This window comes from Anabrus simplex, chromosome 5 (assembly GCF_040414725.1).
Source record: "Anabrus simplex isolate iqAnaSimp1 chromosome 5, ASM4041472v1, whole genome shotgun sequence".
NCBI classification, from domain to species: Eukaryota; Metazoa; Arthropoda; class Insecta; order Orthoptera; family Tettigoniidae; genus Anabrus; species Anabrus simplex.
The window spans coordinates 418,022,463-418,036,881 of record NC_090269.1 but is presented as its reverse complement, the minus strand read 5'-3'; the positions used below and the strand labels follow the sequence as shown (position 1 = coordinate 418,036,881).

Below are 14,419 nucleotides of genomic sequence, written 5' to 3'. Positions count from 1 at the left end.
CAAAACACCACACCTGTACCTATACCTGTACGAATGGGTACCTGAGACTTCTTCCTCTTAAAAGATTATAATTATGAAAGAAGAAATCATAGAAGTCAAACCTCTATCCTCTTTGCAGGACGAATAGAAGTACATTCATTTCTATTCGTCCTGCTCTTTGGTCTAAACCCGGTATAAGGAGCGCAGCGAGGGATCCAGTCAGCCATGATTACACAAACCGACGCAAACGCGTCCTGATCCTTGAACGCGTCCGAGTCGTAATGGTGCAGTACTTGGTGCAGTATATGTGCTAAACTCGTCCTCTTTGTGCTAAACTGTGCTCTTATTTTGTTTTTACTGTATTATCACAAAGATATTATAAACATTCAGAAACAGTTAACAAATCTAATAAAAGATGTCGAATTCAAATTTAATTCTTTGTCAATTGTGGATGGGTAGTGTAAGTGTGTTTAGCGATAGTTTTATGTGGAATTTTGGGATGTATTCGCACATTAGCATACTATGTGAATGATTTCGATAATATAGCCTAACCTTAAATTAATTTGGCATTATTGTACCTTAATGAAGGAAGTTAAAATTAATGAATATATAAGAATGTGTCTTTCGTATGTTAAATTATGGATATAAATTTAAATAGAATGATTTAATTTAATGCTTGTGAGTTCAAACACTTTTATGACATAACTCTGTAAGATACAGCTACGGTCCTTTAACTAATTGTTTGTTTTCTATTTTGATTTATAGTGATGCCAAAGCAATACACTCTTGTTTAGGTTCCTTATTGGTTAAACCAGTGATATTGCACATTTTATTGTTTCCTAATTTTCTTTGCAACGCCTCTTCTGCGATATGGTCAGTGCAAAAATGATTTCCATGCTGAATGTAAGTTGACTTTGTATGTTGACTAATGAATTCTGTTATAAACAACTACAGCTGGTGTGCAGATACAACATGAAGTGTGGCTGAAAGAAATATTGGAAAATGAGGATAAAGTAGAGAAATTAAGTAGAGGCTTAAAATTGTAAATTTTTATTTTTCATTTCAGTTGGAGCCTTATATGACTGAAAGTTTTATAATGTCGGCATTTCAAAGAATGGGAGAACAACCCCAGAATGTAAAAGTTATGAGAAACAAATACACAGGGGAGCCAGCTGGCTATTGTTTCGTGCATTTTTCAACGGATGAGGCGGCTTTAAATGCCATGCACAAACTTAGCGGAAAAATTATTCCCAACACAAATCCAGTAAGTTTATCTTATCCATTTGAATTTGTTCATCAGGCTGTTTCTTGGGTGCAACTTCGGTAATGGTACAAGACTAGCTCTGTGAGAGCACTGTGACGGGAATGAAAGACAATGCTCTTTTGTTGTTAGTAGTACACTTACACCCACCAGACATTCTACCAACTGTTGACATAAGTGCGTTGAGAGGTTATAATTTTTTGGTGTTAGTTTCTTTACAACATGTAGGCCTATGCCTCAAGTTATAAACTTCATATCTGGTCTGTATTGTCAACCTTAATGGGCTTGTTGAACTACAGAAAATTCCCACATATACTAGTTCAACTTGTATCATATGTTAACACATTGGAGACGGCCATATTTGAATGTGCTACTTTCCAGAAATTGCAGGATTTTTAATGGTTTTTGAAAATATTTCATTGCTAGGGTAAGCCATGATAATAACATCTTTTGGAATGCATAGAAAGATCACACTTTCTTCTACACAAAAATGAGTTTTAATTATCATAGTAGTGCAGCAATTTTTAAATATAAATTTATGAAAGTAATATGTTTTACAAACGAGAAGAAAATCTGACGCAGCTATGAATGCCAATTCGGTTAATATTTCGAAATTTGACTTTGTGGGCACATCTACTGAAACACACTAATACAGATTCTAACCTAATTGGTCAATTTGCACCGATATCCTTCTTTACAATCAGTAATTTGCATTCCCACTGCTCTTTGTTTGACGGCGGGGTTGCATCGAGTTGCTGCAGGTACATGGGAAACGCCCTCATTTTTAGGAAGCAGTATAAAGCAGTATTACTGAACCCACTTCAAGGAAGCGATGTAAAACTACGTTACACTTCACACCAATTTGAAATTAGCTCATTTTCTGCATTTACTAGCCTGAAGCGCCAGAATCATCACGTTTACTTAATGTGTAATTGTTATCCTCATCCTCATTTCCAGAAGTCGTTTCTATCATAAGCAAATCCATTACGGATTCATTGTCAAAATTTTGTACACTTGAATTAGACATGCTAAATATTCACAAGAATACACAAACAAGCCTGCCTCTCGAACACACACTCTTCTTGTCCGCATGTACCGTACGTACTTTCCCGCCCATTTCACAGCTGAGAGTCAGCGATGATGCAGCCTTAGGTTATGTAGGAACGTGGCTGTGTTATCAATGCCTTGCAAGAAGAGCTCTCGACTTATGCTCGTAACTAATATATTTTAAGCCTAAAAGAAGCATTCAACAGTATTTTATACTCCGCACGGCCTTACTTCTAAATTGAAGTTTCGCAAAACAAATGAGCATCGCCTTCCCTCTGTTGCCAGCGCGCTACGCCTGCGAGAACAGCTGATGCAATATGACCGCGGTAAACAGCCCTTTTAAATTGTAATACAGTACTCAGAAAAACAAATGAATATGGATTGAAAACAAATTCACAAGAACTACACTTTCTAACAATATCTGACACTAAAAGAAAATATATTATTAACAATAAAAGAGAATGAGGAAATAACACATCACTAACGGCTAATGGCTGGCACAGAAAGGAGGTTATGGCCTACAAAGGGAACACACTACTGATCTCAGAGTCACTGGAACCCTCCAACAATATGAAAAACACACTAAATATTGAAGGAAAATGCAAAAGATTGCGAACCGTACCGAATACCATACATGCTGAGCGAGATAGGTTAACCACGTGGCGAATGTAAATATTAGAGTTGGCAACAAAGTTTCGAGATTGTGCTCTGCCTATACAAATCGATATGAATGGCAACTTGGGATTGGTTGGATTTCTATGCTTCAGTGCATAACCACCAGACAGAGCCAAAATCTGCTAAAACGTCAATTTAGAAGTAGAGCCGTACGGAGTATAGTGAAGTCAGCTCGCTGAAACGGCTGCTACAGTGAAGTCGTGCTCGTAGTTTCTCCGAGCTCCGTCAGCAGCAATGAATTAGCGCGCCCGTAGTTTCTACGAGCGGCATCTCCAATGTGTTAAACTGCAGAAATGTTCTCACTCTGCATAAGGAGTTAGACTTTGTTTAGTTGTGTGTTTTTTTAATTGATCCTTTGTGTTGTGATGTTTTATTATAAAAGTAAAATGATATTTAGAGCAGGTTGGTAGGTCCCCGGCAGTGACATATCTATATATCTCCTACATGTAATATGAAGTAAAATTTATAAGATTCCACTTCTTAAATTCTGTGCTTTATTTCTTGTACTGTTACTGAAGTTATGCCACAATTTCATATTGCCATTGGCTATGCTGTAGGATTTCTCTGTCGAGTAGTGTCTTGTATTTCATTGTTATTTGGAGATTGGGAAATGAAGATGAATTTAGTTAGCTGAAACATTTTCAATGTACAGTCAACCCTCAATTACTTGTACTAAGTGGGTGAAGGTCTGTTAGAGTTACTAAAAATTTGTGTTATCGAAGGGAATTAAAGTTGTGGATAAAACTTTACTAATGGTGGTGCAAAAGAGAGGTTAGAAATCCAACATGCTGTGGCTCGCATGATTTCATAATACGTTGCACAAGGCTTTTAACCTAGATGTGGTTTGTGACAAGACCGTTGGTCTGTTTTAAGTAGATTATTGGGTAATTACAAGAACGTCGGTCTAGATAAGTTAGGCTAAAAATTGTGAATTTCACTCTTTCTGTACTTGACCCATTGAATTCTAATATTATTGGCTATATATAAGGGGCAGTCAAATGAAAACCGAACACCCGCTACAACATGACAATAAGTACAATAATTACCAAAAACGTTAATACATTTATCCCACTGGGAGACAAGACAAATCAATTCGTTTTGTAGAAAGGGGTGGGTCACTAATGGATCTACAACCGCACCCACTCTTGCATTTCTTCCTCCGAATGAAACCAACGTCTACGAATGTCTTTATTCAGTTGCCGAAAATGTGAAAATCACAAGGTTAAAGATCCGGGCTGTACAATCGCTGAGGCATAGCCTTCGCCAGATTGGAAGTATGGGGGCGAGCATTATCCTGCAAAATCTGTCTGACAGCATTCCAGGGCGTTTTGCCTTCATGGCGCATCACAGTTTCTGCAAAATGTCTTCATAGTGCTGTGCATTGATTGTGGTTCCATGCTCGAGGAAGTTGACAAGCAGAAGGCCTCTGCAGTCAAAGGAGGAGGTCATCATGACTTAACTGGAACTTGTGTGATCAGCTTTGGATTTCTTTGGCTGGGGTGAATTGCGATGTTTCCATTGTTGGCTTTGCCGTTTGCTCTCAGGCTCAAAATGGCACTATGTTTCATCCCGTATGACAATGCGGGATAGAAACACATACTCTTCCTCGTGGTACCACTGCAGATGGATTCAGACAAGACGCCATTCTGTTAATCTTTTATCCCTCCGTCATTTGATGCGGAACCCACTGTGCGCAAATTTTGGGGAAATGCAAATAATCTTTGCTAATGGCATGCACGGAGCCATGGCTAATGCTGACTGGAACACACATTTCTTCCTCTGTGATCCGTCGGTGATTCTGCCCTATAACATCAGGAGTAATGGCTCGATCGGCCTGTCCTGGGTGCGCATTGTCTTGCAGTGATGTGCACCTTTCTCAGAATCTCCTATGCCACTTGTGCAATTTCATCATGGACATTCAGTGTTCGCCATACACAGCAGACAAGCAACGAGTTTTGCATGCTTTAACACCCTCAGCCACCAGAAAACAAATCACACTTCTTTGCTTGCCTCCATTTCTACAGCTGGACGAAAACACAGGACCATTCTGTGCACTAACAAAGACATAACCAAGGACATAACCCAACAACTGTGTGCACCTGTGAATTATCACTGTGCAGTTTTCTTACCACAGTGATGGCAGTTTGATACCTAACAACAGTGTTGCCACATTTTGTGTGGAATGTGTGTTATGGCAGGTGTTCAGTTTTCATTTGAATGCCCGTTATATAACACAGAATACCCATTTAAAATAAGATTCTATGTGCAATACACTGTATAATACATAACATAATGTAATGATGGACTGAAATACTTCTTGGTAAAGCTTCCGTACCCGGTGTGCAAAAGTGAGGTTAGACATCCAACATGGCGTGACACGGGCGACGTCACATAACACTCGGGAGGCTTGCCAACTTACTCATTCTTAGTGACAAGACCAGAGCTTGGCCTAGATTTGCAAAGATAGGTTAGAGCTGCTAAATTACATTTTTTTCTTGCCGTGCGGGCAGTATGCGCCGCGGCCATAGTTGGGGGCCACTGTTCTCATGACAGAGCTTGGCCTGGATTTGCAAAGATAGGTTAGAGCTGCTAAATTACATTTTTTTTTTTCTTGCCGTGCGGGCAGTATGCGCTGCGGCCATAGTTAAGAGCCTCTCAAAGGGAGTGTGGCCCCCAAAGGGGGCCACTGTTCTCATGACAGAGCTTGGCCTGGATTTGCAAAGATAGGTTACAGCGAGTTAAAATTCATGGTTCTCTTACTTTTAGCGAATATGGCAGCCCTGTACTTGCACACGATGCGAGCTCCGTCGGAGACATTAGAAAGCTTGTCCGGCGAATAGGAACTCTTCGCAAATATTAGCCGGCCAATAGAAACATAGCACATGGTCGCTATCATCTCATTTATACAGTCTCGGTTTTAATTCTTCTATATAAGTAAGAATACTTTTTGGGGCGGGATGGTGGGTTTCTAGCAAGCATGAAAGATGGATCTCTCCTTTCTGCTACTTAAGGTATTGTTGCACTTCATTCTTATGATTTTTATCATCCCTAAGTCTGCACACCGGGTATGGAAGCGGCACCCACTTCTTACTTTTCTTAGTTTATCACTCACATCTGCAGTTTCATTATCATGAAAATGCAGAAAACTTGAAATAAGTAAGAAGCACACAACCAGCGTTGTTTTACTGAATCTATTAAAGAAACTACAGTATTTAAAATAGTTTATGTTGGGTCCACCTTGTCAATACACTTTAAATTATTGAAAATTACTTTATTAACTCGTACAATATGCATTCCCTTTCTGTTCCTGAACATGTATGAATTAATAATTTTTTTTTCTGTTTACAATTGGCTTTACGTCGCACCGAAACAGATAGGTCTTATGACGACGATGGGAGTTGGAAGGAGGTGGCCGTGGCCTTCATTAAGATACAGCCCCAGCATTTGCCTGGTGTGAAAATGGGAAACCACGGAAAACCATCTTCAGGGCTGCTGACAGTGGGGTTTGAATCCACTATCTCCCGGATGCAAGCTCACAGCTGCGTGGCCTTAACTGCATGGCCAACTCGCCCAGTAAAGTAATTTTCAATCATTTAAAGTGTATATTGACAAGATGGACCCAACATAAACTAATTTAAATAGTCTCTTTAATAAATGTATTTAGACAAGTCACTACAGGATCAAATAGAGTACCTGTTTTGGTTAAGTTTAACAACAGTTTAATTGAATAGGGGAGTTTCCACATCACTCCTCTTTGACCAGTTAATCTTCACTGAGGGCTAACGGTCGCTTGTGCGGGCTACTATTGTAGCCCAGACCACTTCTAATCCGTTTGGCGCCTGTATGGCGCGCCTAGTCAAGCCAGAAACACACTCGGCAGTTAATTGCAACATTGACAGGCAGTTATAGAGAGTATTCCTAGTAGCGAATATAGGTACTCTGTACTGCAACAAAATAAATGACTGGGCTTCACCTGTAGCCTGCGTGAGCATCCGAGGGTTAATTTAGCCAATTACGTTGCTCGAGCCGTTTATAAGTGTAAAACCTTTTCTGAACCCTTCTGCCATCTATTGAGTGGCGTTTGTGCATCTTGATGATCACAGAATTCAGGAGGAGAGCCATCAGGATCTTCACTTGTCCTGCTATCAGCATGGCGACTTACAGTGCTGCTTTAGTCTTGTTTTTAAGGATTTAGCTGAAAATTATATTGCATGTATGTTGTTGGATTAAGAAGACAGTTATGCTGATAGTGACAGTCATTTTTGTGATCCGAGTGGTGGTAATGATGCAGAAGATGGTGCAGGTGACAGTGACATTTAGACAGTGTGGGTGGAGTTTGGAATAGTGCGAAAGGTTCTTATTTCATGGTGAGACTGGTTTGCATGTGCACTTTGAGGATAGCTCTGAACCTCTAGATATTTTTGAGCATCAGGATGTAGTGCTACACGAAGGCTAATACAGAACGAAGGAAAATTTTAGAGCATTTCTTTTCTGATAAACTAGCAGCACTTATAGCAAAAGGGGGGGGGGGGGGGGATAGTATGTGCCTGATTAACATATTGTACGTTTCATGTTAACTTTTGCCGTAGTGAAGACGGTGATCATACTTGAGAAGGGAAAAATGACCAAATAAATTTCTCAACGGGTAAACCCGGTTAAGGTTAAATCTGGTGAACGTTGTGGAATTCAAAGTCCTATCCACTCTGCAGATGAAGAATACACACATAGTATCCCCTGCCTGTCGTAAAAGGGGCGACTAAGGGATGATCAAATTAGAACCATGATACTATTTGTAATTAGTACCACCACGCAGGGAACACCATGGGTCACTTTTACTTGTGCGTAGTACCACTATGTTAGGTACACAATAAGTTTGTGATTAGTAGCGACAATGTGTACTCAGGATACATTTTACAGTACCTGTGATTCGTACCACTATATGAGCAACACCATGGTTCTTCATTGCCTATGTTTAGTACCCACTATGTGAGGAACACCATGGGATAGTGCGAGTCCCTGTAGTTAGTCCGCTTATGTGAAGAACACCATAGGTTTGTGTTGCCTGTAAATAGCGACTCAATGTGCAAAACACCATAGGTCTGAGTTACATGTGCGCATTACATTACCTGTGAGTAGTAAGTAGTACGTTTTGTGTAATACCGCAATACTACTTTGATTAGTACCGCAACATGACAAATACCATGGTTCTACTTTCCTAGCAATGAGTACCATTATGAGGGGCCGATGACCTGGATTTTGGACCCATTTAGACTACAAGCATCATCGATTCAGTACTGTGCTTGAGAAGGTGTCCCTTGGTCAGTAATACTATTGTTTAACGCTAGTTTCTGATGACCTAGATGTTAGGCCCCTTTAAACAACAAGCATCATCATCATCATCAAAGTTCTATCCAGTAATGAAATGGTGTATGGCTTTTAGTGCCGGGAGTGACCGAGGACATGTTCGGCTCGCCAGGTGCAGGTCTTTTGATTTAACGCCCGTAGGCGACCTGCACGTCGTGATGGGGAGGAAATGGTGATGATGAAGACAACACATACACCCAGCCCTCGTGCCAGCGAAATTAACCAATGATGGTTAAAATTCCTGATCCTACTGGGAATCGAACCCGGGACCCCTGTGACCAAAGGCAGCACGCTAACCATTTAGCCATGGAGCCGGACTTCTATCCAGTATTCTTGCATATTGTCATCCAGAATCCTCAAATATCAACCATTTTCCAGCCATCTTCTCTCACTGTCATATATCACATTATCTTAGTCATCAGAGCACCCACATCTGTTGAGGAAACAAGAAACTGCTAATTTTATTCAGTTCAACTTTGATGCCAATCCATGGGTACCATCTGTTAATTTGTATCCAATTTTTTGGCTGATCCTGTATTATAAAAACAGAAGTAGGTCCACAGGATGGAGTATTGGGCATGTAGGGAAGTACACTTGAAATGGTGTTCTTCTCAGTTACTGCTATCAGTGTTGGCGATGTTGCAGTCACAAAAGGGCCTTTTGTGTACACCCACCATCCCAATAGAGAGGAGGTGGAAGCTAAAATTATGAAACAAGAACTGAAGTGGAAAGCAACAAGTCATTCCAAGCGTCCTCCTGAGGCTAGAGGTGGTAGAATACACCCACAGTATCCTCTTCCTGTTGTAAGAGGCTTCTAAAAGGACGACCAAAGTGTTTCAGTTTGAGAGCATGGGTTGGCAACTATGGTTCCCATAGTTGAGTCTGGCATTGCTTCCACTTGTGCCAGTTCTCCTCACTTTCATCTTTTCTGTCTGACCTCATTCGGTAAACTCTTGTTTTTTTCCAACCCTCATGGTATTACGAGGGTAATCCCCCAAAAAATAAGGTCTCCTTTTTTAAATATATATATAAATACAGAACTCTGTTCATGTGGCTGTTGGTCACAATATCGTGAAGTGTGTTTCCCGTGCTCGCATGTAAACATGCGCACACTGCGCTGAGGCACTCAGTCTTGGCTTGGCAGCCGTAGAGAATGGAGCTCCTGTTGGATGTTACTGCGAAGTGCGCGCAGTTATTCGTTTTTTTTAACGCAAAAGGTACTGAACTGATTGAAATCCATCGCCAATTGACGGAAGTGTATGGCGAGTCCTGCATGGATATGAGAAATGTTCGTAAGTGGTGTAGAGAGTTTGCAGCTGGCTGGACTGAAATTCATGGCGAACAAAGGAGCGGGAGACTGTCAGTTTCCGCCGGGACAGTCTTGAAGTTTGAGCAAATCATGCGTGAAGATCGGCGGATCACTTTGGTTCCTGATGTTTCCCGAAGCGCCGCTCACAAAATTTTAATGTTAAAGTTGGAATACCGGAAGGTGTGCGCAAGATGGCTGCCACGCATGCTGACTGAAGACCACAGGCGGCAATGAGTTTATTCTTCCCGCACATTTCTTCAATGCTTTACAGCCGAACTGGACAACTTTTATGACTCTGTTGTCACGGGTGATGCAACCTGGGCATTCCACTCAACATCTGAGACCAAGCAACAATCACACCAGTGGCGGTAACCCTCTTCGCCAAAGCCGTGGAAATTCAAGCAAACACAGTCTGCCGGTAAAGTCATGACAACTGTGTTTTGGGATCGAAAAGGGGTATTGGTGGTCGACTTTATGCCCGCTGGGACCACAATTAACACTGGCAGGTACTGTGAGACCCAGAAAATCTCAAGATGTGTAATACAGAACCGGAGAAGAGAAATGTTGAGCAAGGGCATAAACATTCTCCATGACAACACGCGCCCGCATGTCGCCCGGCAAACCGTTGCTCTCCTGCAACTGTTTCAGTGGAACATCATCACCCACCAACACTATAGTCCTGATTTGGCGCACAGTGACTACCACTTGTTCCCTAAGTTGAAAGAATATTTGGCTGGAAAGCGATTCAACACCGATGACGAGGTGAAAGATGAGGTTCACAACTTCCTGAACAGCATAGCGGCGAGCTGGTATGACATGGACATACAAAAGCTGTCCCAGCGTCTACAAAGATGCATTGACCAAAATGGTGATTATGTTGAAAAATAGCTAAATGTTCAAGCTGTAAAATAATGTATACCATTGTAGAAATAAACAGGTCTATGTATTTTTTAAAAATAGGAGACCTTATTTTTGGGATTACATTCGTATTATGACAAGATCACAACCATAATGTTTGTTGTTTTATCTATTTTAATGTTATAATTTTTTTCCAACATTGTCTTTATCTTATATACACATGTTTTAGTTATCATATGATCTATTTAAATTTTTATTTTCCACGAACCTGCTACGCTGGCGTAGCAGGGGGAGAGGTGATACTCCCAGGTGGCGGATAGGGGGGGTCCTAACCAGCTTGCCGGCGGACTTGAGGGAAATAAAATACCTCTCGCGGACCAAACACGCAGACGAATACACCCATGGTATCCCCTGCCTGTCGTAAGAGGCGACTAAAAGGGGCGACCAAGGGATGATTGGATTAGAACCATGAAACTACTTGTGATTAGTACCACCACGCGGGGAACACCCTGGGTCTCTGTTACTTGCGCGTAGTGCCACTATGTTCGGTACCAAATAGGTTTGTGATTAGTAGCAATCAGGAGCACTGTGCGGTCAGGCTTTTACGGTACCTGTGATTAGTAGCACTATATGAGCAATACCAGGGTTCTGGCTTGCCTATGATTAGTACCCACTATACAAGGAACACCACGGGATAGTACGAGTCCTTGTGGTTAGTACATTTAGGTGATGAAAACCATAGGTGTGCGTTGCCTGTAAATGGCGCCGCTATGTGTGAAACACCATAGGTCTGTATTACATGTGCGAATTTCACTACCCGTGAGTAGTACCATGATGTGTGTGGAATACCGCGAGTCTACGATACTTTTGATTAGTACCGCACCATGTCAGATACCATGGTTCTACTGTCCGAGCGATAAGTACAATTATGAGAGGCCGATGATCTATATTTTTGACCCCTTTAGCTGTTAAGCATCCTCGATTCAATATTGAGGTATAGAAATAGTCCCTTGGTCAGTATTACTATTGTTTTCCGTCATTTTCTGAAACCGAGGCATTGCGGGTCGGCTCCACTGATTGTTTTAACTTCATATCCATCCGTTCATTTTTCGTCCTCACGCTTTCAATTCTGGTCAGTGGAGGATTTTGAATTTTTATTTTGTCATTGCATTTAGTCTCATTTCGTACCATCAGGGTCGATAACCTCGATGTTAGGCCCCTTAAAACAACAAGCAGCATCATCAATTTTTATTTTGGCTGAGGATGGCCACTAGGTGGCTGGCTGATACTAGTCCCAAGACTTATCTAATATTATATTGTATTGAAATTTATTTCTTATAATTACAGTTCAGTACGGAATAAAAATGAAATGTATAGCTTATAATAGTCAGTAGTGTGCGACGTCTGAGTAGGCTTTCTCTAGAAGAGAGAACCTCAGAATACTGATGCAGAGTAGAACATGGTTCCTTGATGGAAAATGTGATGTGAGTCCATCATTATTCATACAAATTTTCACCATCGTGAAGTAACATATCGGTGCTTAGTAATGAGGCTGCCTCTCTGAGCAGTAGCACTGGGATAAGTTGCATTTTATCTCTAGTGTACGCCCTTCTGCCTAGCAAGAAGAAGTGGCAGTATACAAAAGTCTTTGAAATAATAATAATAATAATAATAATAATGTTGGTTTCATGTCCCACTTAATATTTCACTGTTTTCGGTGGTGCAAGAATGTTGTCCGCGGGAGTTTTTTCATACCGAAAAGTCTACTGGCGTGGGGCTGACATATTTGAACCCCTTCAAATTTCATCGGACTGAGCCAGGATCGAGCCTAGCTCAAGAAGGCAGTGCCTTAACAATCTGAGCCACTCAGTCTGGTGGTCCTTGAAACAAGCTCATGGAAACCAGAAACTCTAACTGTTCCTGTAACAATGTAATGTTCCAGTTTGAGCAAAACCGAGGCCAACGTGAGAGACAGGCCACGGTCCACTAAAGTCACGTGACAAGACCAGTCCCAGGAATGGCAGAGCGAAGCCGGTTATTACATGTGTTCTTGCGGTGTTATTGCTAGTTTGTTGTGGATTATGGAAGGAAATAACGGATATTTTGTGTTTATTTGAATATGTTGGTGTTGTGCAACAGTTCCTTACATTCATAGTGTTGTGTGCGGAAGTGTAAGCAAGTATTTATTTACAAAAATGTGTATATAACCTCAATGTTCTTCACTTCATTCAGCAATGTTGGGCTGCAATACACAAGTTGGATAAGTTACAACTCCCAGTGCTGAGGATTTAGAGGTAATACATTTATTTCCTATTTAATTACAGATACCGGTATATGAAAATGCCTCGTCGCTGTAGTGTCTTCGGCTGTCGGTCTAATTGTGACACTGAAACTGAAAAAACATCGACTTTTTCCTTACCGACGGATAAAAGCCGCCGTAAGCTATGGCTTCGTTACATTCCGACAGATTTTTCTAAACTGAAAAACCCAATAGTATGCATAAAACATTTTGATGAGTCGTGCATAATTCGAGTGGACAGGGTTACAGTTAAGGGAGAGCTGAGAGAGTTTCCAAGAATAATTCCGAAACTGACTGAAACTGCTGTGCCAACTATTTTTACAAATACACCTTCATATTGTTCGAAGTCCACTCCCAAAGTAAGACGTCTTGCTGATGTAGAAGAGGATAATCTTCAAACAGCTATTCAGGATAGTATTGAATCCAATAAAATTTACCTGGCAGAGGACTCGTTGAAGTGTCTGAACGATATTAGTTTATTTCTAGAAACCAAGCAAGTTTATTCCAATAAGTGGACTGTAATTAGGCATGAATGGAAATTATTTATTTGTCTGCTGGGAGTTGATAGGGGAATGCCATGTGTTACTACCTTTATCACTGTACTGGAAGATTTGACATTCAGTGTAAATATAAAAACCGGTAATGACTTCAGTGTAAATGCTTCCTTCAAAAACATTAAGATATTGAACTCTATTAACGCTCTAGAAAATATTATGTCACAGGTGGAAAAGGGAGAAATAGTGCCTAATATTAGGTATAAGGTTGACTGCGCTATTCAACTTTTGCAAACTATTCCCAATTATGATGACAACGAACAGTTAAAATTTATAGTAGAACAACTTAATGTGTCGCAGACCTCAAAAAACAACAGACAATATGGTAACAGAACTATGATAGTAGCATCTTGTTTATATATTTATTCAGTCTCTGCATACAATGCTCTTCGAAAATGTGATTTAATGTTTTTACCACATCCTAAGCTCCCTCTGTGGATCAGCGGTAGAGTGTTGGCCTCCGGATCCCAAGATAGCGGGTTCAAACCCGGCAGAGGTAGTCGGATTTTTGAAGGGCGGAAAAAAGTCCATTCGACACTCCATGTCGTACGATGTTGGCATGTAAAAGATCTCCGGTGACACATTTGGTGTTTACCCGACAAAATTCATTAAATCTCAGCCATAGACGCCCAAGAGAGTTTCGGTTTACTCGGTCTGCCACCTAGTGGGGGCCTAGAGTAAAACGGAACGTCGAAATTGACGAGCAGACAGCCAGATGGTGTCAAATTGAAATGTCTGCACATGGTAGCTGAGGCTATACGATGATTATTATTATTATTTTTATACCACATCCTCGTACCTTACAGAAACTTATTTGTAATTATCAGCTAGTGAACTCTTCACTACAAAGCAGTTCCTACTTAGAAAACAGGGTTAAGAATTTAAAAGAACATGAGCTCTTAGTTTCTCTGTTGATGAACGAGATATATATACAGCCACAGTTGTCATTTAAGGGTGGTGAGATATATGGAAGTAGCAATTTTGATGCACAAAGCATGAGCAAAAACTGCTCAAGTGTTCATGGTATGTTGATGTGGTGGCTATAATTCCAGTTGCAAATATGACAAGTGAAT

General features: G+C 40.8%; 1 protein-coding gene across 4 annotated transcripts in view; it reads left to right on the top strand.

Annotated features, from left to right (window-relative positions):
* The first annotated feature begins 279 nt into the window (after positions 1 to 279).
* Positions 280 to 14,419, top strand: part of Secp43 (tRNA Selenocysteine associated protein) — a 135,237-nt gene continuing 121,097 nt past the window's right edge. For 2 of the 4 annotated variants that reach the window (XM_067147783.2, XM_067147781.2), the window contains exons 1-2: positions 280 to 439; positions 1,046 to 1,243. In XM_067147783.2, the coding sequence (XP_067003884.1) occupies positions 395 to 439; positions 1,046 to 1,243 (243 nt within the window). In that variant the 5' untranslated portion in view covers positions 280 to 394. Of the gene's footprint in view, positions 440 to 744; positions 883 to 1,045; positions 1,244 to 14,419 lie in introns of all 4 variants that reach the window. The other 2 variants (XM_067147782.2, XM_067147784.2) reach the window with 2 other exon arrangements.